The sequence below is a fragment of the Scyliorhinus torazame genome, chromosome 1 (assembly GCF_047496885.1).
Source record: "Scyliorhinus torazame isolate Kashiwa2021f chromosome 1, sScyTor2.1, whole genome shotgun sequence".
Lineage (NCBI taxonomy): Eukaryota > Metazoa > Chordata > Chondrichthyes > Carcharhiniformes > Scyliorhinidae > Scyliorhinus > Scyliorhinus torazame.
In genome coordinates, this window is record NC_092707.1 from 338,703,931 (window position 1) to 338,728,686 (window position 24,756).

The window sequence follows — 24,756 nt, forward strand, 5'->3', positions numbered from 1 at the left end:
GTCTGGCAGCATCTGTGCCAAGCAAAACAGAGATAGTGCTTCAAGTGCAACCGTAATTCTTTCCCCAGCTGAAGTATGGGTATACTGAAAAGAAACGTCTATTCTGAGTGTTCCAGAGATCCATTTTGTCCACTGCTTTCAGGTGTGTGCATATATTGTACTCCCCGCCCACCTCCCACCCCACCAATCAAACGTATAGAAGAAACTCCCTTGAAATAATTAATAATAATAATACTCTTTATTGTCACAAGTAGACTTGCATTAACACTACAATGAAGTTACTGTGAAAAGCCCCAAGTCGCCATATTCCAGCGCCTGTTTGGGTACACGGAGGCAGAATTCAGATGTCCAAATTACCTAACAGCACGTCTTTCGAGACTTGTGGGAGGAAACCGGAGCACCCAGACATGGGAAGAACGTACAGACTCCGTACAGACAGTGACCCAAGCTAGGAATCGAACCTTGGACCATGGCGCTGTCAAGCAACAGTGCTAACCACTGTGCTACCGTGCCGCCCATCTCGAGATGAGCCCATTCCTCACCTCTCGAGATGTGACTAATAAACACAATCCCGAAAAGCAGGATGGAATTTGGGGAAGGAGAGTATCTTTTATCTGAATCTGATAAATTAAGGAGTCTTACAACACCAGGTTAAAGTCCAACAGGTTTGTTTCGAATCACTAGCTTTCGGAGCGCTGCTCCTTCCTCAGGTGAATGAAGAGGTATGTTCCAGAAGCACACATATAGACAAATTCAAAGATGCCAAAAAATGCTTGGAATGCGACCATTAGCAGGTGATTAAATCTTTACAGATCCAGAGATGGGGTGACCCCAGGTTAAAGAGGTGTGAATTGCATCAAGCCAGGACAGTTGGTAGGATTTCGCAGGCCAGATGGTGGGGGATGAATGTAATGCGACATGAATCCCAGGTCCCGGTTGAGGCCGCACTCATGTGTGCGGAACTTGGCTATAAGTTTCTGCTCGGCGATTCTGCGTTGTCGCGCGTCCTGAAGGCCGCCTTGGAGAACGCTTACCCGGAGATCAGAGGCTGAATGCCCTTGACTGCTGAAGTGTTCCCCGACTGGAAGGGAACATTCCTGCCTGGTGATTGTCGTGCGATGTCCGTTCATTCTGGACATGTTTCTGGAACATACCTCTTCATTCACCTAAGGAGCAGCGCTCCGAAAGCTAGTGATTCGAAACAAACCTGTTGGACTTTAACCTGGTGTTGTAAGACTTCTTACTGTGCTCACCCCAGTCCAATGCCGGCATCTCCACATCACTGATAACTCAGTTTATCTTTCCAGAAATGCTGCAAGACCTGTAAAATGTTTCAAACATTTTCTGCTTTTCAGTTTAAAGTAACAATAGTGTTGAAAATAATATGGCCATACTTGAACATTGCATTTTTTAAAAAATGTTTATATTCAGAGTGTACATTTCCTTTAATGAATCTTAAAGCCTAGGCCTATAGGAAAACTGTGTCTTTTCATAGATTATCATAGAATTTACAGTGCAGAAGGAGGCCATTCAGCCCGTCGAGTCTGCACCGGCTCTTGGAAAGAGCACTCTACCCAAGGTCAACACTTCCACCCAACACTAAGGGCAATTTTGGTCACTAAGGGCACTTTATCATGGCCAATCCACCTAACCTGCACATCTTTGGGCTGTGGGAGGAAACCGGAGCACCCGGAGGAAACCCACGCACACACGGGGAGGATGTGCAGACTCCGCCCAAGCCGGAATCGAACCTGGGACCCTGCAGCTGTGAAGCAATTGTGCTAGCCACAATGCTACTGTGCTGCCCCTTTTCTCAACTAACTTTTCTGAACTAACATTTTTTTCGACCATACATGCCACCAAAGTAGTAAAAGTTGCGTTTGAATTCTTACCCAGAATTCAATTTCAAATAACTATCCACCTTGATGTATCTCCAGCAACAAAAATCAACATAGTTTCTGCACCCCAAATGGCAACCCTAGTTATTTCCCCAACTGAAGTACGGGTATAATGAGAAAATCGTCTAACTTGCGTGTTCCAGAGATACCATTTTTTTCCTTAATCTGCTGTCAGGAGTGTGCATATATTGTACCCCCATGTTTTCCTTGATCTGTTGTCAGGAGTGTGCATATATTGTACCCCCAGTTTTTCCTTCATCTGCTGTCAGGAATGTGCACATATTGTACCCCCTCCCCCCCAATCTCTCTATCAAACGTCTAGAAGAAACTCCTTTGAAATAATTCCCCACCTCTCCAGATGTGACCAATAAACATAATCCCGAAAAGCAGGAAGGAATTTGGGGAAGATTACCTGGCCCCAACTTTCTGAGGTGACATGCAGATTCGCTGGTTTCCTTCACGCTGACTGATGGTAATAAAGTGCAAGGCCCACGATCTGCGAAGGTCGTGTTTGAGTGATGCAATATTACTTTGAATAAAATCCCTCCCTCACCGTTTAATAGATGGACGTTATTTACAAGCAGGAGCAGCAAAGCAGGCAGTGGGCCTCCCCTTCCTCAGCTTGTGCACTCTCAATGTGAGCCATAACATCGCGCGGTTAAAGCCGGGCTGCCTGGGCACCGAGTACTCACCAGCCGCCTCCCGGATTACGCACGGCGTGCCTATTTGTCGCAGCGAACATCCACGGTGCTTTGACGGGGGAGAGCCCGCTAACTGCAATTATGACCATAAACAACTGTCAAGACAATTCGCCTTGAACGAACTCCAGGTGCCACCATGCCCGGCCCGAGGGACGACGGGAGAAGAAAGTAAACTTCCACCGGAAGGAGGCTCAAACCATTGAACCGGACCTCACATCGGCCTTTCTCCACATTTCCTACAACCAACCGGCCGATCGGAAAGTGGGCGCCTTTGCATCCGAGAGGGAGAGGAAAAAACAGCACGAGACCAGATTTGAGCGATTAATCCGTTGGTGACTTACAGCCGTTGTTTAAGACCCGCGGAGACCGAGTGTGGACTCGCCCAGTAGCCATAGCAACGGCTACAACCACAACTAAAAAGATGGCCACCCTGGAGGTGCTGAGAATGGAGCTGCAGGGACTGACTGAGCAACATATCCGCAGGAACTGGTAGGTCCACTGCCCAGAGTTATACTGAGAGAAACCACCATGAGATAGGATAGAAGAAGCAACACCTTCATTGCCGTTAAGAAGTTAACATCCCACCCGCTCATCAACCCAATGAAGGTTCAAAAGTGGCGGGGGACAAACACAACACAACTGAAAAGTTGAGCGACGGTTGCCCGTAACTAAAATAGCGGTGTCTGGTTGCATCGGCTGCTGGACTTTCCGTCATTTTATTTAAATTTGCCGGTTGTCAGTTTTTTAATTAGGAGAATCCAGCGCAAGTGATGCCGAGTGTCATCACTCCGTGCGCAACGTGTGGTGGGGTTGTCGGAGTGGAATATGGAACTTGAGTGGGGAAGTCGAGTTTATCCAGGATATTAACATGACAGATTCCAAGCTTAGTATTATTTATTTGGAATTAACATGCCCAGCCGTGGAGGCATCTCTCGCCTGTCACAGAGCCGCGCGCAAATTGGTGTAGGGAAATTAGATTAGAAGGTTGGAGAGTGGTGTGGAAGCAGGAGGTTTGATTCAAGTGACGCTGGCACCAGCGTTGGGAAAAGAGAGAGCTAGCTGGTCCTTTGGGATGGGCTGTAGTTCGAGTGTACTGGAATTTAAGAACTTAGACAGTGCAGGGGGGCTTGGGGTGGGAGGATTCAATACACATTTAAATTCGAATGCAGGAAGAGAAATGTTGATGTTATAGAATAGTTACAATTTGGATAAAAATAAGCAGTGGGTCAGGAAGCGAAAGAGCATAAGAAATGTAACAGGGCATTAGTAACTAATGTGACAGCTGACAAATAAATAAATATACTATGTCTGAATGTGTGATGTTTCTAAACAAAATAGATTAATTAGTAGCACAGACATAAATGGGTTTGATCCAGCAGCTATCATAGATTCATAGTGACCAAGGCATAGCACAAAATATTCAATAATACTTTTAGAAAAGAAACCTGAATGGACCAGGAGATTTCTTTATTCTTTCATGGAATTGAGTTGCCTTCGGGAGCTGTTGCAGCCCAACTAGTCAGGAACACTACCTCTGTTCGGAAGGGAGTTCCAGGATTTCGATGCAGCTTCAGTGAAGGAAGGGCTATATAGTTCCAAGTCAATATGGTATGTGGCTGGGGTGGAGATGTACCGTTAATTACCACAATATGAGAATGGTGAAACAATTGAGGCTTTATTGCACAAGATGTGGTGCCTCCCACAGCTGGAACCAGAATGGAATCAGCGCAGAAGAGCATACAGTTTTATATGCCGCCTGCTGGGCGGAGCCAGCAGGCAGGGATTTACCGTTGTACCTGTAATATATGGGCAGTGCCGTAATACATACAATATACCACTAGTGGTGTCTACCACATTCACCCCCTGTTTTAAAAAAAAGTAGTACAGGGGTAACGAGAACATTACAAATTAAGTCTGTCGGGGGCATTGACCCTCCGCCGCGATCGCCTCAGTCCTGGTGGTGATGTGGGCACTGACGTGGTCACCTGCGACTCCGGGACTGTGTTGTCCTCGTATTCGTCACCCCTGAGTGAATCTAGTGGGAGGACGGATCCCGCTAGGGTGGGGGCTGCGGTGAGGTTCGCTGATGGGAGGGTGGGTGGCGCTGGGGTGAATGAGGCAACTGGGGGGGTGGGGCGCGGCGGTGCTGGGTCATGGGTGGGGACCCAGCGGGTGCCAGGTCCCGGAGGGAGACTGTGTTTTGCCACCCGTCAGGGTGTGCCACGTAGGCGTACTGCGGGTTTGCATGTAGGAGGTGGACTTTCTCGACCAAGGGTTCTGATTTATGGCTCCGCACCTGCTTCCGGAGGAGAACGGGTCCAGGAACTGTAAACCATGTTGGGAGCGACACCCTGGAGATGGACTTCCTGGGGAAGGCAAACACACGTTCATGAGGGGTCTCATTAGTGGCGTTGCAGAGGAGCAACTGGATGGAGTGGAGCACATCGGGGAGGACCTCCTGCCAGCGGGAGACCGGTAGATTGCCAGACCGAAGGGCCAGCAGAACGGCCTTCCAGACCGTCCCGTTCTCTCTCTCCACCTGCCCGTTTCCCTAGGGCCTGTAGGCGATGCCCTTGCTGAGCAGGAACTGACGCAGCTCATCGCTCATGAACGAGGATCCTCGATCGCTGTGGATGTAGGTGGGGAAACCGAACAGATTGAAGATGCTGTGCAGAGATTTGATTACTGTGGCAGAAGTCATGTCGGGGCACGGGATGTTGAAAGGGAACCGGGAGTACTCGACAATTATGTTGAGGAAGTACACGTTGCGGTCGGTGGAGGGGAGGGGCCCTTTGAAGTCCATGCTGAGGTGTTCAAAGGGGCGGGAGGCCTTCACCAGATACGCTCTATCTGGCCGGTAGAAGTGCGGCTTGCACTCTACGCAGACTTGGCAGTGTCTGGTGACGGTCCTGACCTCCTCAATGGAATAGGGCAGGTTGCAGGCCTTGACTAAATGGAAGAACCAGGTGACCCCCGGGTGGCAGAGGTCATAGTGGAGAGCCCGGTGTCGACCCACTTGTGTGCTGGCACATGTACCACGGGATAGGGCATCAGGGGGCTCGTTGAGCTTCCCCGGGCGATACAAGATCTCATAATTATAGGTGGAGAGCTCGATCCTCCACCTCAAGATCTTGTCATTTTTGATCTTGCCCCGCTGTGTATTATTAAACATGAAGGCAACCGACTGTTGGTCAGTGAGGAGAGTGAATCTCCTGCTGGCCAGGTAATGCCTCCAATGTCGCACAGCTTCCACAATGGCTTGGGTCTCCATTTCGACAGAGGAGTGCTGAATTTCGGAGGCATGGAGGGTGCGGGAAAAGAAGGCAATGGGTCTGGCCGCCTGGTTGAGGGTGGTGGCCAGAGCCACGTCCGATGCATCGCTCTCCACCTGAAAGGGGAGTGACTCGTCGACCGCGTGCACCTTGGCGTTGGCGATGTCCGCCTAGATGTGGTTGAAGGCCTGGCAGGCCTCAGCCGTCAGGGGAAAAACTGTGGACTTAATGAGTGGGCGGGCCTTGTCTGCATAATTAGGGACCCACTGGGCATAATACTAGAAAAACCCCAGGCATCGTTTCAGGGCCGTGGGGCAGTGGGGGAGAGGGAGTTCCAGGAGGGTGCGAATGCTGTCGGGGTCGGGCCCTAGGACTCCATTTTCCACTACATAGCCAAGGGTGGCTAAGCAGTTGGTGCAGAACACTCATTTCTCCTATTGTATGTGAGGTTAAGGAGTTTGGCGGTATGGAGGAATTTTTGGAGGTTTGCGTCGTGGTCCTGCTGATCGTGGCCACAGATGGTGACATTATCTAGGTATGAGAAGGTGGCCCGCAGCCCGTACTGGTCAACCATTCGGTCCATCTCTCGCTGGAAGACTGAGACCCCACTGGTGACGCCGATGGGAACTCTGAGGAAGTGATCGAGGCAGCCATCTGCTTCGAACACAGTGTATTGGCAGTCCTCCGGGCGGATGGGGAGCTGGTGGTAGGCGGACTTAAAGTCAACTATAGAGAAGACTCGATACTGCGCAATCTGATTGACCATGTCAGATATGCGTGGGAGGGGGTACGCGCCGAGCTGCGTGTACCGGTTGATGGTCTGACTGTAGTCAATGACCATCCTGTGCTTCTCCCCAGTCTTCACCACCACTACTTGAGCTCTCCAGGGGCTGTTGCTGGCCTCAATGATCCCCTCCCGCAGAAGCTGTTGGACCTCCGACCTGATGAAGGTCCTGTCCTGGGCACTGTCCCGTCTGCTCCTAGTGGCGACAGGTTTGCAGTCCGTGGTGAGATTCGCAAACAGAGAAGGTGGATCGACCTTAAGGGTCGTGAGGCCGCAGACGGTGAGGGGTGGCAGGGGTCCACCGAATTTCAAAGTAAGGCTTTGGAGATGGCAATGAAATTCCAGGCCGAGCAACAGGGCAGCGCAGAGGTGGGGGAGGATGTAGAGCCTGAAATTGCTGAACTCAATGCCCTGGATGGTGAGGGTCGCGATACAGTACCCCCGGATTTCAAAAGAATAGGATCCGGAGGCCAGGGAGCTTTTCTGGGTGATGGGGTGTACCGGGAGGGAGTAGCGCCTTACCGTTGTGGGGTTGATGAAACTCTCTGTGCTCCCGGAGTCAAAGAGGCAGGTCATCTCATGCCCGTTGATCTTCACCGTCGTCGTGGCAGTCGCAAGGTTGTGGGACCGAGGCTGATCCAGGGTGATGGAGGCGAGCTGCAGAAGATGTTGGGGGGGGTCCCGGGCTGATCAGCGGTGGCGGAGTTTGCAGTAGGCGGCGAAAGGCCAGACAAACTGGGGTCCTGAGGCACGATCCAAAATGGCGCCGAAGATGGCGGCGCCCACGGGGCACAGATGGCTTGTGGTGGGGAAGATGGCGGTGCCCATGGGTCGCACGTGGGGGGTGTAGCAATGCCAGGCCTGGAAACAGCTGCGACCGACCGGGCCTGGCAAACAAACAAAGCTCCTTTCTTCCCACACCTGTTGCAGGTCACGCTCCACGCTGGGCAGCGCTGCTATGTCCACAAAAATAACACTGGGGGGGGGCCGGCCGGCGGCCCAGAGGTGGCTGGCTGCCGCGCGGCGCAGGCTTGCAGTGAGCTGGAGTCGGCAGCTGGTGGGGCCCACGATGCCCACGAGGGTGCCGCGCGGTCGTGGGTGTAGGACGACAGTTACGGGAGGCCACTTCTAGCAAATTTGCAAGCTTACCCCCTTCCAGTAGTCGCTGGCGAACGTACGTAGACTGCATGCCCATGACATAAGCATCTCTGATTAAAAGTTTGGTGTGTTGGACTGCCAAAACTGCCTGGCAGTCACAGTTCCTACCGAGGATCTGTAGGGCCCGCAAGAAATCATCCAGAGTCTCCCCGGGGAGTTGCCGTCTCGTGGCCAGGAGGTGCCTGGCGTACACTTGGTTCACCGGTTTAACGTAATGTCCCTTTAGGAGCGTCATCGCTTCGGAGTAGGTGGGCGCATCCCGGATGAGGGTGAAAATTTCAGGGCTCCCCCGCGAGTAGAGGACTTGGAGCTTCTGTGAGTCCGAGGGTTCTTCAATGGCTGCACTGAGGTAGCCTTCGAAGCAGGCTAGCCAGTGGTCGAAGGTAGGCGTGGCATTGGGTGCGTGAGGGCTCGGCTGCAGGCGGTCAGGCTTGATTAAGAGATCCATCTTTTAAAATCTTGTGCAACAAATTGATGTACCGTCAATTACCACGATACGAGAATGGTGAAACAATCAAGGCTTTATTGCACAAGATGTTGTGCCTCCCGCAGCTGGAAGCAGAATGGATTCAGCGAAGGAGAGCATACACTTTTATACACCGCCTGCTGGGCGGAGCCAGCAGGCAGGGATTAACCGTCGTACCTGTAATATACGGGCAGTGCCGTAATACATACAATATACCACTAGTGGTGTCTACCATAGGTGGACTAGCAGGTGGTGGTGTCCCATTAATCTGCTGCCTGTGTCCTTCTAGATGGTTGTGGTTATGGATTTGTAATGTGTCGTTGAAAGAGCTTTGGTGAGTTGCTGCGGCACGTCATGGCTGGGATTCTCCGATCCCGTGCCGTTAGTGGGGGAATTCAGTAATGGTAATGTCATTTAATGTTAAGTGGAGATGGTTAGACTCCAGGGAATTGGGACAGAAAGAATATCTTAAGATGACTGAAGTAAGAGGACAGAAGATGACTGAAGTAAGAGAACGAAAACGAAGGTATTGGTCAGAAGAATTCAATAAGAAGTCTTACAACACCAGGTTAAAGTCCAACAGGTTTGTATGGAATCACTAACTTTCGGAGCGCAGCTTCTTCATCAAGTGAGTGAAGAGGTGGGCTTCAGAACCACATATATAGACAAAATCAATGGTGCAAGATGATATTTTGAATGCGAGTCTTTACCTTCAAAATCTTTACCTGGTGTTGTAAGACTTCTTACTGTGCCCACCCCAGTCTAATGCCGGGATCTCCGCATCTTATTTAAAAGAGTAATTTGTAAACCTTGGACTGGACATTATTATGAGAGAAGATTTTAAAGTGTGTTTTTTTGCGAGTGGAGTTTGGAAACTCTCTGTGACAATCATCTGGGGGGGGGGGATGCTGGGGAGAAAACAGACACTAGCTTGGGTTCAGAGCCAAGTATGAATATTTGGCCACAGCCAATCTGTGCACTTTCTGTAAGTTTCTGTTAATGGGACCATGGCAGGTTAAGGTGTACATTGTAATCTGTGTGTGACAGCACGGTAGCACAGTGGTTAGCACTGTTGCTTCACAGCACCAGGGAACCCGGGTTTGATTCCCAGCTTGGGTCACTGTCTCTGCAGAGTCTGCACATTCTCCTCGTGTCTGCGTGGGTTTCCTACGGATGCTCCGGTTTCCTCCCACCGTCCAAAGATGTGCAGGTTAAGTGGATTGGCCATGCTAAATTGCCCCTAGTGACCAAAAAGGTTAGGAGGGGTTATTGGGTTACGGGGATAGGGGGAAAGTGAGGGCTTAAGTGGGTGGGTGCAGACTTGATGGGCCGAATGGCCTCCTTCTGCACTGTATGTTCTATGTATGTCAATGGTAGTCACCCGCACCTCCTACCTTAAGTCCAGCCCTTTTGTCCATGTTTTGACCAGGGCTGCACTGAGAGCCTTGTGGCCCCAAACTGCGCATCAGTGAGCAAGTTACTGCGATATAATTGCCTCTTGTTTGCACTGTTCTCAACGTCTTCCATCACTTTGCTAATGACCGAGATGAGCGTGATGGACAAGTAATTGGCTGGATTGGATTTTTCCTGCTTTTTGTGCGCATGACATGCCTGGGCAATTTTCCACGTCCGGTAGATGCTAGTGTTGTAGCTGTACTGGAACAGGGTGGCTGAGGGTGCATCTAGTTCTGGAGTACAAGTCTTGAGTACTATTGTTGGGAGGTTGTATGGGCTTATAGCCTTTTAATTATCCAGTGCCTTCAGCCATTTCTTGACATCATGTTGGGTGAATCAAATTGGCTGAAGACTGGCATCTGTGATGCTGGGGGCCTTCAGAGGAGGCCAAGATGGATAATTCACTCAACACCTCTGGCAGAAGATGCTTGAAAATGAGAGCTTTGACTTTTGCACTGATATGCTGTGCTCTCCCATCATTTGAGGATGAGAATATTTGTGGATCTGCAACCATCGGTGACTTGTTAAACTGTTCACCACCATTCATGACTGGATGTAACATGACTGCAGAGCTTAGATCTGATCCATATATTCTGTGTAATTTCTTAGCTCTGCCTATCACATTCTGCTTCTGCTGTTTGGCATGCGAGCAATCTTATGTTGTAGCTTTAGGTTGACATCTCATTTTTGGGTGTGTCTGGTGGTGCTCCTGGCATACCCTTGTGTACTCTTCATTGAACGAGTGTTTGATATCAATGGCAGTCACTCGCCACCCCCAACTTAAGCCTTGGTTTGATTGTAATGGTAGAGTGAGGTTTATGCCAGACCATGATGTTACAGATTACAGTTGAATACAATTCCACTGCTGATGGCCCACACCATCTCATGGATGCTCAATTTAGCTTGCTAAGGATCTTGGCTCAGAAAATCAAGATGTAGGATCAGTTTATTTGGAGCTAGGAAGCAACAAAGGGAAGGAAACATTGGTGGGAGTCAATTATGGGCAATGTTAGGCATAGTATAAATTGGAATTTGAGGTGAATGGAACACGGGTACGGTACTAAACATAGATAAACAGTAATCGTGCAGACTAGGTGAGCCAAATTAGCAGTAATAGCATGCTGGGCAAGTTTGTGGAATTCAGGGTCATTTTCTAAATAAATATGTGAAGGAACCAAATACGGAACAGGCTATTTTAGACCTAGTGCTGTGCAAACCTTGTAGTAAAGGAGATTCTGTTGAAGGGTGTTTACAATATGGTAGAATTTTATACTGAGTTTGAGAATGATTTACTTAATTCTAAAAGTAGGGTCCTAAATCTGAATAAAGTAAACTGAAGTGTTAAGTTGGCTAAGATAAATTAAAAATTTAGATTAAAACATTTGATGGTAAAAAAGCAATGGCAAACATTTAAATAATTAATTCATCATTATTATACATTCACTTAAGGAATATAAACTCTGTGGATAAACTAATCCAAAGTATAAGGTAGATAAGACATTCCAGAAATAATGAGGTACCAAGTGTGTAGTAGGAGAGCGGAACTTGAAGAAGTCAATATAAGTAAGAAATAGTACTGGAGAAACAAATGGGGCTAAAAGCCGATAAATTCCTTGGATATGGCTACAGTAAAAGCGGATCCAATGTTTTGCTCTTCCAAAATTCTCTTGTTTCTCGAATATACCCTGTGGTGGCACTGTAACACATTGGTTAGCACAGTTGCTTCACAGCTCCAGTGTCCCAAGTTCGATTCCAGGCTTGGGTCACTGTCTGTGTGGAGTTTGCACTTTCTCCCCGTGTCTGCGTGGGTTTCCTCCAGGTGCTCGGGTTTCCTCCCACAGTACAAAGATGTGCAGGTTAGGTGGATTGGCCATGCTAAATTACCCTTAAGTTAGGTGGGGTTACTGGGTTACGGGGATGGGGTGTAGGTGTGGGCTCTTTCCAAGAGCCGGTGCAGACTCGATGGGCCAAATGGCCTCCTTCTGCACTGTAAATTTTATGATTCTATGATTGGGAGGTTGCAAAATTACAGCACAGCTACAACACTGGCATCTACCTGGCAATGTGGAAAATTGTCCAGATATGGCCAGTCCTTGAAAGGTAGGACAGATTCATCCCAGCCAGTTGCCACTCCATCCGTCTACTCTTGATTTCCAGCAAAATGATGGAAGGTGTCATCAACACTGCTATCAAACACTACTTACACAGCAGATGTTCACTGAGACTCAGTTTTGTGTTCCACCAGGACCACTCGGCTCCAGACCTCATTACAAACTTGGTCCAAATATGGACAAAGTGCTGAACTCAAAAGGTAAGGTGAGAGTGACTGTCTTTGACATCAAGGCCGCATTTGACTGAGTGTGGCATCAAGAACATTTTAATCTCCATCTTTCGCCAGATGGTAAAGGAAGCTTTGTTGTCCTACACGGTTAAAACTAACGTGTTAGAAATCAGCCTCTCGTGTACTTTCAGAAGGGGTTCTTGAAGATCATTCAGGGGTAACAACCCTGGCTGAAGCCAGAGCACTGATGACATTTGTAGCATTCCTATTTCTATTCCAGCAGGCATCTCAATACAATCTCACAGTAAGCCTGGAACCTTCCCTATCTGCATGACTCAGCGGACTGCCTTAATCAGCTGAACAGAACAAGCTGAAAAAGTTCAGATTCTAATTTTTCTGAACAAATAACACAGTACTAGAAATGGTGAAAATCTGAAACAAAAACAGACCAGTGTAGAGGGCACGCAGTAGAACCATTCTGTTAACACATCATTATTACAATGCATAGTTTTTCCTTGCGACTTTTCCCCAACTGGTTAATGCTTTGCAACTACAAAACTGAAAATAAATTTGTATTAAAAGCTTCCATTTCCCTGAGAAGCATTTGCCAATTCACATCTAACAACTTGCTTTGAAAACTCTGCTCACATTTTGACAGCTGTGACAAATTGCACCACAGCAGCTGAGACAATCCATAATATTCTAAAACAATGAAATGAGATGAAATGAAAATCAACAATATTCTAAAGCATTGCACACTTAAAAAAATACAAAAGTTAATTTGTCCTATCTCAACATTCCCCAATGTCAATGGATCATAGAACATAGAAAAATACAGCACAGAACAGGCCCTTCGGCCCACGATGTTGTGCCGAACTTTTGTCCTAGATTAAGAACAAATTAATCTACACCCCATCATTTTACCGTAATCTATGTACCTATCCAATAGCCGCTTGAAGGTCCCTAATGTTTCTGACTCAACTACTTCCACAGGCAGTGCATTCCATGCCCCCACTACTCTCTGGGTAAAGAACCTACCTCTGACATCCCCCCCTATATCTTCCACCATTCGCCTTAAATTTATGTCCCCTTGTAATGGTTTGTTCCACCCGGGGAAAAAGTCTCTGACTGTCTACTCTATCTATTCCCCTGATCATCTTTCAAGTCGCCCCTCATCCTTCTCCGTTCTAATGAGAAAAGGCCTAGCACCCTCAACCTTTCCTCGTATGACCTACTCTCCATTCCAGGCAACATCCTGGTAAATCTCCTTTGCACCTTTTCCAAAGCTTCCATATCCTTCCTAAAATGAGGCGATCAGAACTGCACACAGTACTCCAAATGTGGCCTTACCATGGTTTTGTACAGCTGCATCATCACCTCACGGCTCTTAAATTCAATCCCTCTGTTAATGAACGCGAGCACACCATAGGCCTTCTTCACAGCTCTATCCACTTGAGTGGCAATTTTCAAAGATCTATGAACATAGACCCCAAGATCTCTCTGCTCCTCCACATTACCAAGAACCCTACCGTTAACCCTGTATTCCGCATTCATATTTGTCCTTCCAAAATGGACAACCTCACACTTTTCAGGGTTAAACTCCATCTGCCACTTCTCAGCCCAGCATTGCATCCTATCTATGTCTCTTTGCAGCCGACAACAGCCCTCCTCACTATCCACAACTCCACCAATCTTCGTATCGTCTGCAAATTTACTGACCCACCCTTCAACTCCCTCATCCAAGTCATTAATGAAAATCACAAACAACAGAGGACCCAGAACTGATCCCTGCGGTACGCCACTGGTAACTGGGCTCCAGGCTGAATATTTGCCATCCACCACCACTCTCTGACTTCTATCGGTTAGCCAGTTCGTTATCCAACTGGCCAAATTTCCCACGATCCCATGCCTCCTTACTTTTTGCATAAGCCTGCCATGGGGAAACTTTATCAAATGCCTTACTAAAATCCATGTACGCTACACCCACTGCTTTACCTTCATCCACGTGCTTGGTCACCTCCTCAAAGAATTCAATAAGACTTGTAAGGCAAGACCTACCCCTCACCAATCCGTGCTGACTATCCCTAATCAAGCAGTGTCTTTCCAGATGCTCAGTAATCCTATCCCTCAGTACCCTTTCCATTACTTTGCCTACCACAAAAGTAAGAGTAACTGGCCTGTAATTCCCAGCGTTATCCCTCTTCCTTTTTTGAACAGGGGCACGACATTCACCACTCTCCAATCCCCTGGTACCACCCTTGTTGACAGTGAGGACGAAAAGATCATTGCCAACGGCTCTGCAATTTCATCTCTTGCTTCCCATAGAATCCTTTATAAAGTTCCAGGATCCTGATCTGCTAAAGCATTGCACACTTCTTTTTATAAAAAAAGAAATGTTAATTTGCTCTCCCTTAACATTTCCTAATGTTAATGGACTCTATAAAAAATCATTTCATAGAATTTACAGTGCAGAAGGATGCCATTCGGCCCATCGAGTCTGCACCGGCTCTTGGAAAGAGCACCCTACCCAAGGTCAACACCTCCACCCTATCCCCATAACCCAGTAACCCCACCCAACACTAAGGGAAATTTTGGACACTAAGGGCAATTTATCACAGCCAATCCACCTAACCTGCACATCTTTTGACTGTGGGAGGAAACCAAAGGACCCGGAGGAAACCCATGCACACACTGGGAGAACGTGCAGACAGTGACCCAAGCCGGAATCGAACCTGGGACCCTGGAGCTGTGAAGCAATTGTGCTATCCACAATGCTACCGTGCTGCCCTACTCTTGCATGCTCCCTGAGATTGGCTGAAAACCTTCCCAAACATCAAGTGTTTTATTATGCAACCCTCAGCAGTGTTCTCCGCACTGCCCAGTGAAGTCTTTCCCAATGATATCTTTGAGAAGTTTAAAACATATTATGCTAGTCTCTATTGAATCAGTGATAATTGGCAGCTTGCCAAAATGGATGACCAATTTAAAGCATGCTTGTACCCCTTAAAGTAAAATATCAATTAACTAGTAAAATTATTTTGATTTTAGAATTTTGGGTGCAATTGTCTCCTGTATGAGCTTTCAATGGTGGAGCAGGTGGGGTTCCAGAAATAGGCCCTCTTCCTCTGAGGGAGGATTTTCAGACAAACACTATGTAGTAGGTCTTGAAGGTGGTGGCAGAGAATAAGAAGTGTCTTCTCCAGATCATTGGGCAGAGCTACAAGAAATTCAATAGCCTTACCTGGAAGCTAGGGTGTGAGTGATGTCTTGTTTACTTTACTTTACATGATATCCACAGTACGCTCTGCCACACTCTTCCCTGCACTACCAACTATACCTCTCACTTGAACATATAGAACATTACAGCGCAGTACAGGCCCTTCGGCCCTCAATGTTGCGCCGACCTGTGAAACCACTCTAAAGCCCATCTACACTATTCCCTTATCGTCCATATGTCTATCCAATGACCATTTGAATACCCTTGGTGTTGACGAGTCCACTACAGTTGCAGGCAGGGCATTCCACACCCTTACTACTCTCAGAGTAAAGAACCGACCTGTGACATCTGTCTTATATCTATCTCCCCTCAATTTAAAGCTATGTCCCCTCGTGCTAGACATCACCATCCGAGGAAAAAGGCTCTCACTGTCCACCCTATCCAATCCTCTGATCATCTTGTATGCCTCAATTAAGTCACCTCTTAACCTTCTCTCTAACTAAAACAGCCACAAGTCCCTCAGCCTTTCCTCATAAGATCTTCCCTCCATACCAGGCAACATTCTGGTAAATCTCCTCTGCACCCTTTCCAATGCTTCCACTTCCTTCCTATAATGCGGCGACCAGACTTGCACGCAATACTCCAAATGCGGCCACACCAGAGTTTTGTACAGCTGCAACATGACCTCATGGCTCCGAAACCCAATCCTTCTACCAATAAAAGCAAACACACCGTACGCCTTCTGAACAATCCTCTCAACCTGAGTGGCAACTTTCAGGGATCTATGTTTATGGGCACCGAGATCGCTCTGCTCATCCACACAGCCAAGAATCTTACCGTTAGCCCAGTACTCTGTCTTCCTGTTATTCCTTCCAAAATGAATCACCTCACACTTTTCTGCATTAAACTCCATTTGCCACCTCTCAGCCCAGCGCTGCAGCTTATCTATGTCCCTCTGTAACTTGTAACATCATTCCGCACTGTCCACAACTCCACCAACTTTAGTGCCATCTGCAAATTTACTCACCCATCCTTCTACACCCTCTTCCAGGTCATTTATAAAAATGACAAACAGCAGTGGCCCCAAAACAGATGCTTGTACACCACTAGTAACTGGACTCCAGTCTGAACCCTTCCCGTCAACCACCACCCTTTGTCTTCTTCCAGCTAGCCAATTTCTGATCCAAACAGCTAAATCTCCCTGAATCCCATGCTTCCGTATTTTCTGCAGTAGCCTACCATGGGGAACCTTATCAAACGCTTTACTGAAATCCATATACACCACATCAACTGCTTTACCCTCATCCACCTGTTTGGTCACCTTTTCAAAGAACTCTATAAGGTTTGCGAGGCACGATCTACCCTCCACAAAACCGTGTTGACAATGTCTAATCAAATTATTCCTTTCCAGATGATTACACACCCTATCTCTTATAAACCTTTCCAAGATTTTGCCCACAACAGAAGTAAGGCTCACTGGTCTATAGTTACCGGGGTTGTCTCTACTCCCCTTCTTGAACAAGGGGACACCATTTGCTATCCTCCAGTCTTCTGGCACTATTCCTGTTGACAAAGATGACTTAAAGATCAAAGCCAAAGGCTCAGCAATCTCCTCCCTAGCTTCCCAGAGAATCCTAGGATAAATCCCATCCGGCCCAGGGGACTTATCTATTTTCACCCTTTCCAGAATTTTTAACACCTCCTCCTTATGAACCTCAAGCCCTTCTAGTCTAGTAGCCTGAATCTCAGTATTCTCCGCGACAACATTGTCTTTTTCCTGTGTGAATACTGATGAAAAATATTCATTTAGCACCTCTCCTATCTCCTCGGACTCCAAGCACAACTTCCCACTACTGTCCTTGACTGGCCCTACTCTTTCCCTAGTCATTCTTTTATTCCTGACATATCTACAGAAAGCTTTAGGGTTATCCTTGATCCTACCTGCCAAAGACTTCTCATGTCCCCTCCTCGCTCTTCTTAGCTCTCTCTTTAGGTCCTTCCTAGCTAACTTGTAACTCTCGAGCGCCCTAACTGAACCTTCATGTCTCATCTTTACATAAGCCTCCTTCTTCTTCTTGACAAGTGTTTCGACTGCCTTAGTAAACCACGGTTCCCCTGCTCGACCACTTCCTCCCTGCCTGACAGGTACATACTTATCAAGGACACGCAGTAGCTGTTCCTTGAACAAGCTCCACATTTCCATTGTGCCCATCCCCTGCAGTTTTCCTCTCCATCTGATGCAACCTAAGTCTTGCCTCATCGCATCATAATTGCCTTTCCCCCAGATATAACTCTTGCCCTGCGATATATACCTATCCCTTTCCATCACTAAAGTAAACATAATCGAATTGTGGTCACTATCACCAAAGTGCTCACCTACCTCCAAATCTAACACCTGTCGTTGTTCATTACCCAGTACCAAATCCAATACGGCCTCGCCTCTTGTTGGCCTGTCTACGTACTGTGTCAGAAAACCCTCCTGCACACATTGGATAAAAACGGACCCATCTAAAGTACTCGAACTATAGCCTTTCTAGTCAATATTTGGAAAGTTAAAGTCCCCCATAACAACTACCCTGTTGCTTTCGCTCCTATCCAGAATGATCTTTGCAATCCTTTCCTCTACATCTCTGGAACTTTTCGGAGGCCTATAGAAAACCCCTAAAAGGGTGACCTCTCCTTTCCTGTTTCTAACCTCAGCCCATACTACCTCAATCGACGAGTCCTTATCAAACGTCCTTTCTGCCATCGTAATACTGTCCTTGACTAACAATGCCACCCCTCCCCCTCTTTTACCACCGTCCCTGAGCTTACTGAAATATCTAAACCCCGGCACCTGCAACAACCATTCCTGTCCCTGCTCTATCCATGTCTCCGAAATGGCCACAACATCGAAGTCCCAGGTACCAACCCATGCCGCAGGTTCACCCACCTTATTCTGGATGCTCCTGGCATTGAAGAAGACACACTTTAAACCACCTTCCTGCCTGACGGTACACTCCTGCAACTTTAAAACCTTACTCATGACCTCACTACTCTCAACCTCCTGTATACTGGAGCTACAATTCAGGTTCCCAAGTTGAGTCATATTTCACACTGGGCCCATGTTCTTGCACCTTAACAACTTCCTATGCTAATCCCAAATTACATCTTTTCCATCTCAAAAGTTCACAGAATGAAGCTCACACATGCGCACAACCTTTTGCAAGACTGCACACAAACCAACTCCTGGTCTTTCTGCAGAACAAACTACCACATATCAGCAAGGTAAGGACCAGTATTGTGAGAAGAATCTCCTAGAAAGCCTTTACCCAGATGGAGGAGGAAGCTCTGTTGATCTTTGTCACAGGCAGAATGAGAAGCATGAAAATTTACCCTTTTACATGATTAAAGGTGCAGCTGAATCCACTTAGTAAATCTGTAACCCATCTACATTAAAAAGTATGGTTAGCATTAATATAGTTGTGTTCTAGGGCGGCATGTGGCACAGTGGATAGCACTGGGACCGCGGCGCTGAGGAGCCGGGTTTGAATCCCGGCCCTGGGTCACTGTCCGTGTGGAGTTTGTACATTCTCCCCATGTCTGCGTGGGGTTCACCCCCAGAACCCAAAGATGTGCAGGTTAGGTGGCTTGGCCACATTAAATTGCCCCTTAATTGGAAAAAAATAATTGGGTACTCTAAATTTATAAAAAAATATATAGTGTGTTCTTTCTAATAGGAGATGTTCTGAACAAACCTGTTTCTTTTTTTATATGTAAGGATGGCAGTTTGATTTTTTTTTTCAGCCTTCTATAATGCATCGATAAATAAAATGATTTCAGGGTTACAGAAGAAAACCGATTAAGGGAACATTCTGCCGCTGTGAAAATCCAGAGCTATTTCAGGGGGTTTAAGGTTCGAGCACATATCAGGTACAGTTAACCTAATTGAACCTACATCTATAATATTGTCAGCAATCACATTTATGTATATTACCTTGCTTTGTTTGTCAAGATTTGATCATACTTTTCTGTCAACCTTTTTCTGCTAGAAATTTCCACGACCACCTTTATAATGGATAGTATGACCACAAATGCCTCACATTTGCCTGTGAGGACTCTAGTATATGATTTCAGTACAGCTATAAACTTCTCGGCCTATGCCAGAACCACCTTTATTTTGGAATTACTTTGCAATTCTGGCTGCAGGAATGAGTGTTGTATTGTTGTGGCATCTTATGGAATCTGCATGTGTGCAGCCAAGATACAGAAGACAGGTTTGAATGGAATTTCTCAGGTGCAAATGTACACATTATCATCTTTGTTTTGCATAACCTACAATTGGAGAGGTATGTTCATTGAGATAATTCTGGCTGCACACAAATTTGATTATTAACAAATACGCCTTTAGAGATAGGTACATACCCAACCAATGGGAAAGTCCCCTGCTCCCTGGGACCCTGCCCAAATCCATCCAACTGCACTAGAGTCAGAGACTTTAGACAGACCCGCAGTACTTAACTGGATATCCAGGAAATATTTGGCAGATTCTAACCTGGTCGAACACCTGGGTAAACTTCACAACCTGACCCCATTAAGGTTCACTTCACTCATTCCTGGGATGAAGGGCTTATCTTGTGAAGAAAGATTCAACTCACCCACACACTTGCCCACCCATCCACTCAAAGAATACTAGACCTTGAGATTTACCAGACAGAATGCAAATGTCACAGAATGTAGTCCCAGAGGACCATACATAGGCTGCTCTCCCCTTTTGAGGGCTGACTGGTGATGATTAGCCTGGGTGTCACCAGACAAGGGGCAAGGCTGAAAAGGTGGGGCATTCATGTATGACCTCAGTGAGTACGGGAATTGAACCCACGCTGTTGGCGTCATTCCGCATCACAGACCAGCAGTCCAGCCAATTGAGCTGACCAATTTTCCCTTTCCCCAAACCAGTGCTGTAAAAAGGGGCATTCCCTGTTTACTGCTGATGTGTTAGGCTGACTGGTTCAATGTGGACTGCACTTGATGCAGGGAAGCTAGAAGCAGACGTCTAACACTGGAGAAAATCCAACACTGTTTTATTCAATGATAGAACTGATATACATGTTCAGCTGTGGTCGACACTATACTGAACTGACTGGAGACCTTGTATTAGCCTGACCAGACGTACTAGCTACCGCATGGTGTTTGCACTGGCTAGCTCGTGGACTCTGACTGTCTCAGTGGCTGGGTACAGAGCGAACGGGAAACCTAGTGCCCTCTGGCTTTATAGTAGTCGTGTCCTGTCTGGTGATTAGCTGCACTGTGTTGTGTGCTTATTGGTCATCCTGTGCAACCAAAACAATATTTACAGAGGTTCAAGCGATGAAGTCACAAAATATACAAGAGTTCAGTCTATAGATTTAGTCTTTGTGGTGGGCGACAAATTCTTGTCGATCGGCGCAGAGGTGTATCAGGAGCCGCCTGCAATTGGATAGGCGGGATCGCTGCCATCGCGGTGGTCGCGTGGGCCGGCAGGATTGCTGGTCGATCGGTGGCCTCGTGGCAGGGTACGTCCGGAGGAAGCATCTTAGGCGGCGGGGCATGTCGGTCAGGTAGCGGGCGTGGAACTCTTTGCAGTGCCCGTCTGTTGCGCCGTAGCAGGGAGCCATCAGCCATGCGGACAAGGAACGATCTTGGGGCCACTTGTTTGATCACAACAGCTGTGGCTGACCAGCAGCCCTCAAGCAACTGGACACAAACATGATCATTGGGGGCCAGCTCGGGTAGATCCGCGGCATGAGCATCGTATGTGGCTTTTTGTTGGGCCCGTGACTGCTGCATTTTTTTGTAAGACCCTGAGGTGGTCAAGGTCTGGAACATGGATGGCTGGAACTGTGGTCCTCAGAGTGCGATTCATGTGCATCTGCGTTGGAGACAATCCAGTGGACAGTGGGGTTGCCCTGTATGCCAGCATCGCCAGGTTGAAGTCGGAGCCTGAGTCAGCAGCTTTGCACAGCAACCGCTTTACAATATGGACCCCTTTCTCGGCTTTCCCGTTTGACTGCAGGTAGTGGGGACTGGAGGTTACGTGACGGAAGTTGTAGGACTGTGCAAATTCAGACCATCCCTGGCTGTAAAAGCAAGGACCGTTGTCGCTCATTACCGTGAGTGGAATCGCATGCCTGGCGAACGTTTCTTGGCAGGCTTTGATTGCCGCCTTCGACGTGAGGTCAGACAGTTTCACCACCTCTGGGTAACTGGAGAAGTAGTCGACCAGGAGTACGTAGTCACACCCCTTGGCGTGGAAAAGATCTACACCTACTTTGGACCACGGAGAGGTCATGATCTCGTGCTGCTGCAACGTTTCTTTGGATTGAGCTGGCTGAAACTTCTGACATGTAGGGCAGTTGAGGACTGTGTCGGCAATGTCCTGGCTGATGCCCGGCCAATAGACCGCCTCCCGAGCTCTGCGTCGGCATTTCTCAACCCCAAGGTGACCCTCATGGGAGTTGGCCCAGCACCATAGCCAGCGTGCTCTGAGGAATTACGATCCTGTCGAGTTTCAGAAGGATTCCCTCCACCACCGTCAGGTCGTCTTTTACGTTATAGAACTGGGGACATTGTCCCTTCTGCCAGCCATTGGTAAGGTGCTGCATCACACGCTGCAGCAGAGGATCCTTGGCCGTCTCCTCACGAATTTGGACCACCCGTTCATCAGAGGCCGGCAGGTTGGTGGCACACAACTGCACTTGCGCTTCGATGTGGCAGATGAAGTCACTTTGTTCACACGGTGTGGTGATGGACCTGGATCGGGCAACTGCAACGATCAGCTCTTTGCCTGGCGTATAGACAAGTTCGAAGTCAAGCGGCGTAGCTTCAGAAGAATTCGCTGTAACCGAGGTGCCATGTCATTTAAATCCTTCTGGATTATATGGACTGGAGGCCTGTGGTCCGTTTCTACCGTGAATTTTGGCAGGTCATAAACGTAGTCGTGAAACTTGACTATCCCTGTCAGGAGGCCCAGATACTCCTTCTCAATCTGAGTGTACCGTTGCTCAGTGGGCGTCATGGCCCTGGAGGCATACGCCACTGGAGCCCAGGACGAGGAGTCATCTTGCTGAAGGAACACCGCCCCAATGCCGTCCTGGCTTGCATCAGTTGATATCTTGGTTTCCTTGGTTGGGTCGAAGAATGCTAGAACCGGGGCTGTGGTGAGCTTTGCTTTCAGCTCACGCCATTCCTCCTCATGCGTGGGCAGCCAGTGGAATTCCGTCGACTTCTTGACACGATGCGGAGGACCGTGGTGTGGAATGCCATATTGGGAATGAATTTCCCGAGGAAGTTGACTATCCCGAGGAAGCGGAGGACCGCCTTCTTGTCCTCCGGGATCTTCATGGCGTTGATCGCTGAGACTTTGTCGGCATCTGGCCGCACGCCCTACTGCGAGGTGTGGTCACCCAGGAACTTAATATCGGATTGACCAAATGAGCACTTGGCCCTGTTGAGCTGGAGATCATGTTCATGAATTCTCTGGAATACCTGCTTGAGGTGAGCGATGTGTTCCTGGGGCATGGTGGACCAAATGATTACGTCGTCAACGTATACTCGCACCCCCTCGATGCCCTCCATCATCTGCTCCATGATGCGGTGAAATACTTCGGAGGCAGATACGATACCAAAGGGCATCCGGCTGTAGCAGTAGCGATCGAACAGGGTGTTGAACGTGCACAGCTTGTGACTGGACGCATCGAGCTGTATTTGGCAAAAACCCTTGTGGCCGTCCAGCTTAGTGAAGAATTTGGCATTCGCCATTTCACTGGTCAACTCTTCACGTTTTGGTATCGGGTAATGCTCCCTCCCGCATGATGTTGCGGTTTAGATCCTTCGGGTCAATGCAAATGCGAAGCTTCCCTGACGGCTTCTTTACGCAGACCATGGAGCTGATCCAGTCTGTTGGCTCTGTGACCTTCGATATGATGCCCTGGTCTTGGAGGTCTTGTAATTGCTTCTTCAGATGATCCTTGAGGGGTGCCGGCACCCGGCGTGGTGCATGAATTACATGGGTGGCGTTCGGCTTGAGCAAGATTTTATATCGGTATGGGAGCGTGCCCGTCCCATCGAATTCGCTGTGGTACTGCGTGATAATGTCATCTATGTCGGCAAGTTACCATCCGGCAAGGCCGTCGCCTGTGATGATGACATGGTGTGGACGCGCTGAACCAGATTCAGGAGCTTGCACCGAGCAGGGATGCTCTGTCAGGCACGACGGTTTCAAACCGCAGCGCCGTCTTGATCGCCTTGTTGGATACCGCCAGTTGACATGAGCCACTGGCAGCTATGGCAGTGCCATTGTAGTCGAGGAGCTGGCAGGCTGATGGAAGAATGCTTGGTCTGGTGCGGATGGTGTCGAGGTCGGATTTTGAGATGAGGTTCGCCGATGCGCTGGTATCCAGTTTGAACCGGATGCGAGCCTTGTTAACTGAGGACAGCACACCACTCATCATGGGGATCCACGCTTGAGGACAGATAGGCGTTGCGCCGTTATGGTGGAAGGCAGCGCATGTGTAGTTATGATGCCCACCCATGCGGGGACTTGAGGCACTCCACATCAGGGTCTGTTGGGCTGTCGGGATTGGAATCTGGCATGCCTTGCTGTATTGAGCGGACACTTCTGCGCCGCAGCTGGGATTGCTGGCTGCTGAGCGGTGGCGCAGATCTGCAAAGGGCTGCGTAGTGGCCATGCTTGCCACACTGTAGACACCGGTGTCCTTTTGCCGGACATTGTCGCTTTAAATGGGCGGAGCCACAATTCGGACACGTCATAACACCGACGTCAGCACGTTCTGTGCGCCATCGCGCATGCGCAGTGCGGTCAATCGATGTAAGCACATGCGCAGTCGGGTTGTCGGCCTCGTCGTCCACTCGGTTGTGGCGCGCATGCGCAGGGATCCTGGAAAGGCGTGCGAAACGGCCACTCTCCTCGATGCTCAGGCCCTGCATCTGTGCAATGGCCTGCACCCGTTCCGCCTCATGGGAGGCCAGCTTTGCAGTTTCTGCCGCCCTGATGTGGGAGTAATGATTCTTAGCATGCTCATGGACAACGCACGTCTCGATAGTGACAGGGAGGGTCAACTGTTTGACTTTCAAGAGCTGCTGCCGAAGGGAGTCGGAGTGTACCCCGAAAACGATCTGATCCCGGATCATGGAATCAGCCGTCGAGTCATAGTTACATGACTGCGCTAGGATGCTGGGATGGGTCAAGAAGGACTGAAACGGTTCATCCTTACCCTGAAGCCTCTGCTGGAAAACATACCGTTCAAAGCTCTCATTCACCTCAATGTCGCAGTAGCTGCCGAACTTCAGCAGGACTGTTTTGAATTTCATTTTGTCTTTTAACTTATTTACACTTATTTAGGTGGTCTCACACCCTTTGTTCAAATCCAATTTTAGTAACTTTCCACCTTATTTATACAATACTTAAAAAGTGGAGTGTTAATTAATGCAGAAGAAAAAATGAAATGTCTTTTCCTTCAACAGATTATTGATTAAATTGGGCA

General features: G+C 48.3%; 2 protein-coding genes across 9 annotated transcripts in view; one reads left to right on the plus strand and one right to left on the minus strand.

Annotated features, from left to right (window-relative positions):
• LOC140425211 (G patch domain-containing protein 2-like) overlaps nucleotides 1-2,785 on the minus strand; it is a 398,136-nt gene extending 395,351 nt beyond the window's left edge. For 4 of the 7 annotated variants that reach the window (XR_011947793.1, XM_072509246.1, XM_072509306.1 and 1 more), the window contains exon 1: nucleotides 2,591-2,785. Coding sequence is in view for 3 of the 7 variants with exons in the window: in XM_072509246.1 (XP_072365347.1) it covers nucleotides 2,591-2,688 (98 nt within the window). In the remaining 4 variants the exon portion in view is untranslated. Of the gene's footprint in view, nucleotides 1-2,310; nucleotides 2,331-2,590 lie in introns of those variants that run through there. The other 3 variants (XM_072509284.1, XM_072509265.1, XM_072509274.1) reach the window with 3 other exon arrangements.
• A 33-nt stretch (nucleotides 2,786-2,818) lies between these two features.
• The window catches only part of spata17 (spermatogenesis associated 17), a 627,389-nt gene continuing 605,451 nt past the window's right edge, over nucleotides 2,819-24,756 (plus strand). Inside the window, exons 1-2 of one of the 2 annotated variants that reach the window (XM_072509320.1) lie at nucleotides 2,819-3,088; nucleotides 19,055-19,144. In XM_072509320.1, the coding sequence (XP_072365421.1) occupies nucleotides 3,021-3,088; nucleotides 19,055-19,144 (158 nt within the window). In that variant the 5' untranslated portion in view covers nucleotides 2,819-3,020. The remainder of the gene's footprint in view (nucleotides 3,089-19,054; nucleotides 19,145-24,756) is intronic. The other variant, XM_072509330.1, reaches the window with a different exon arrangement.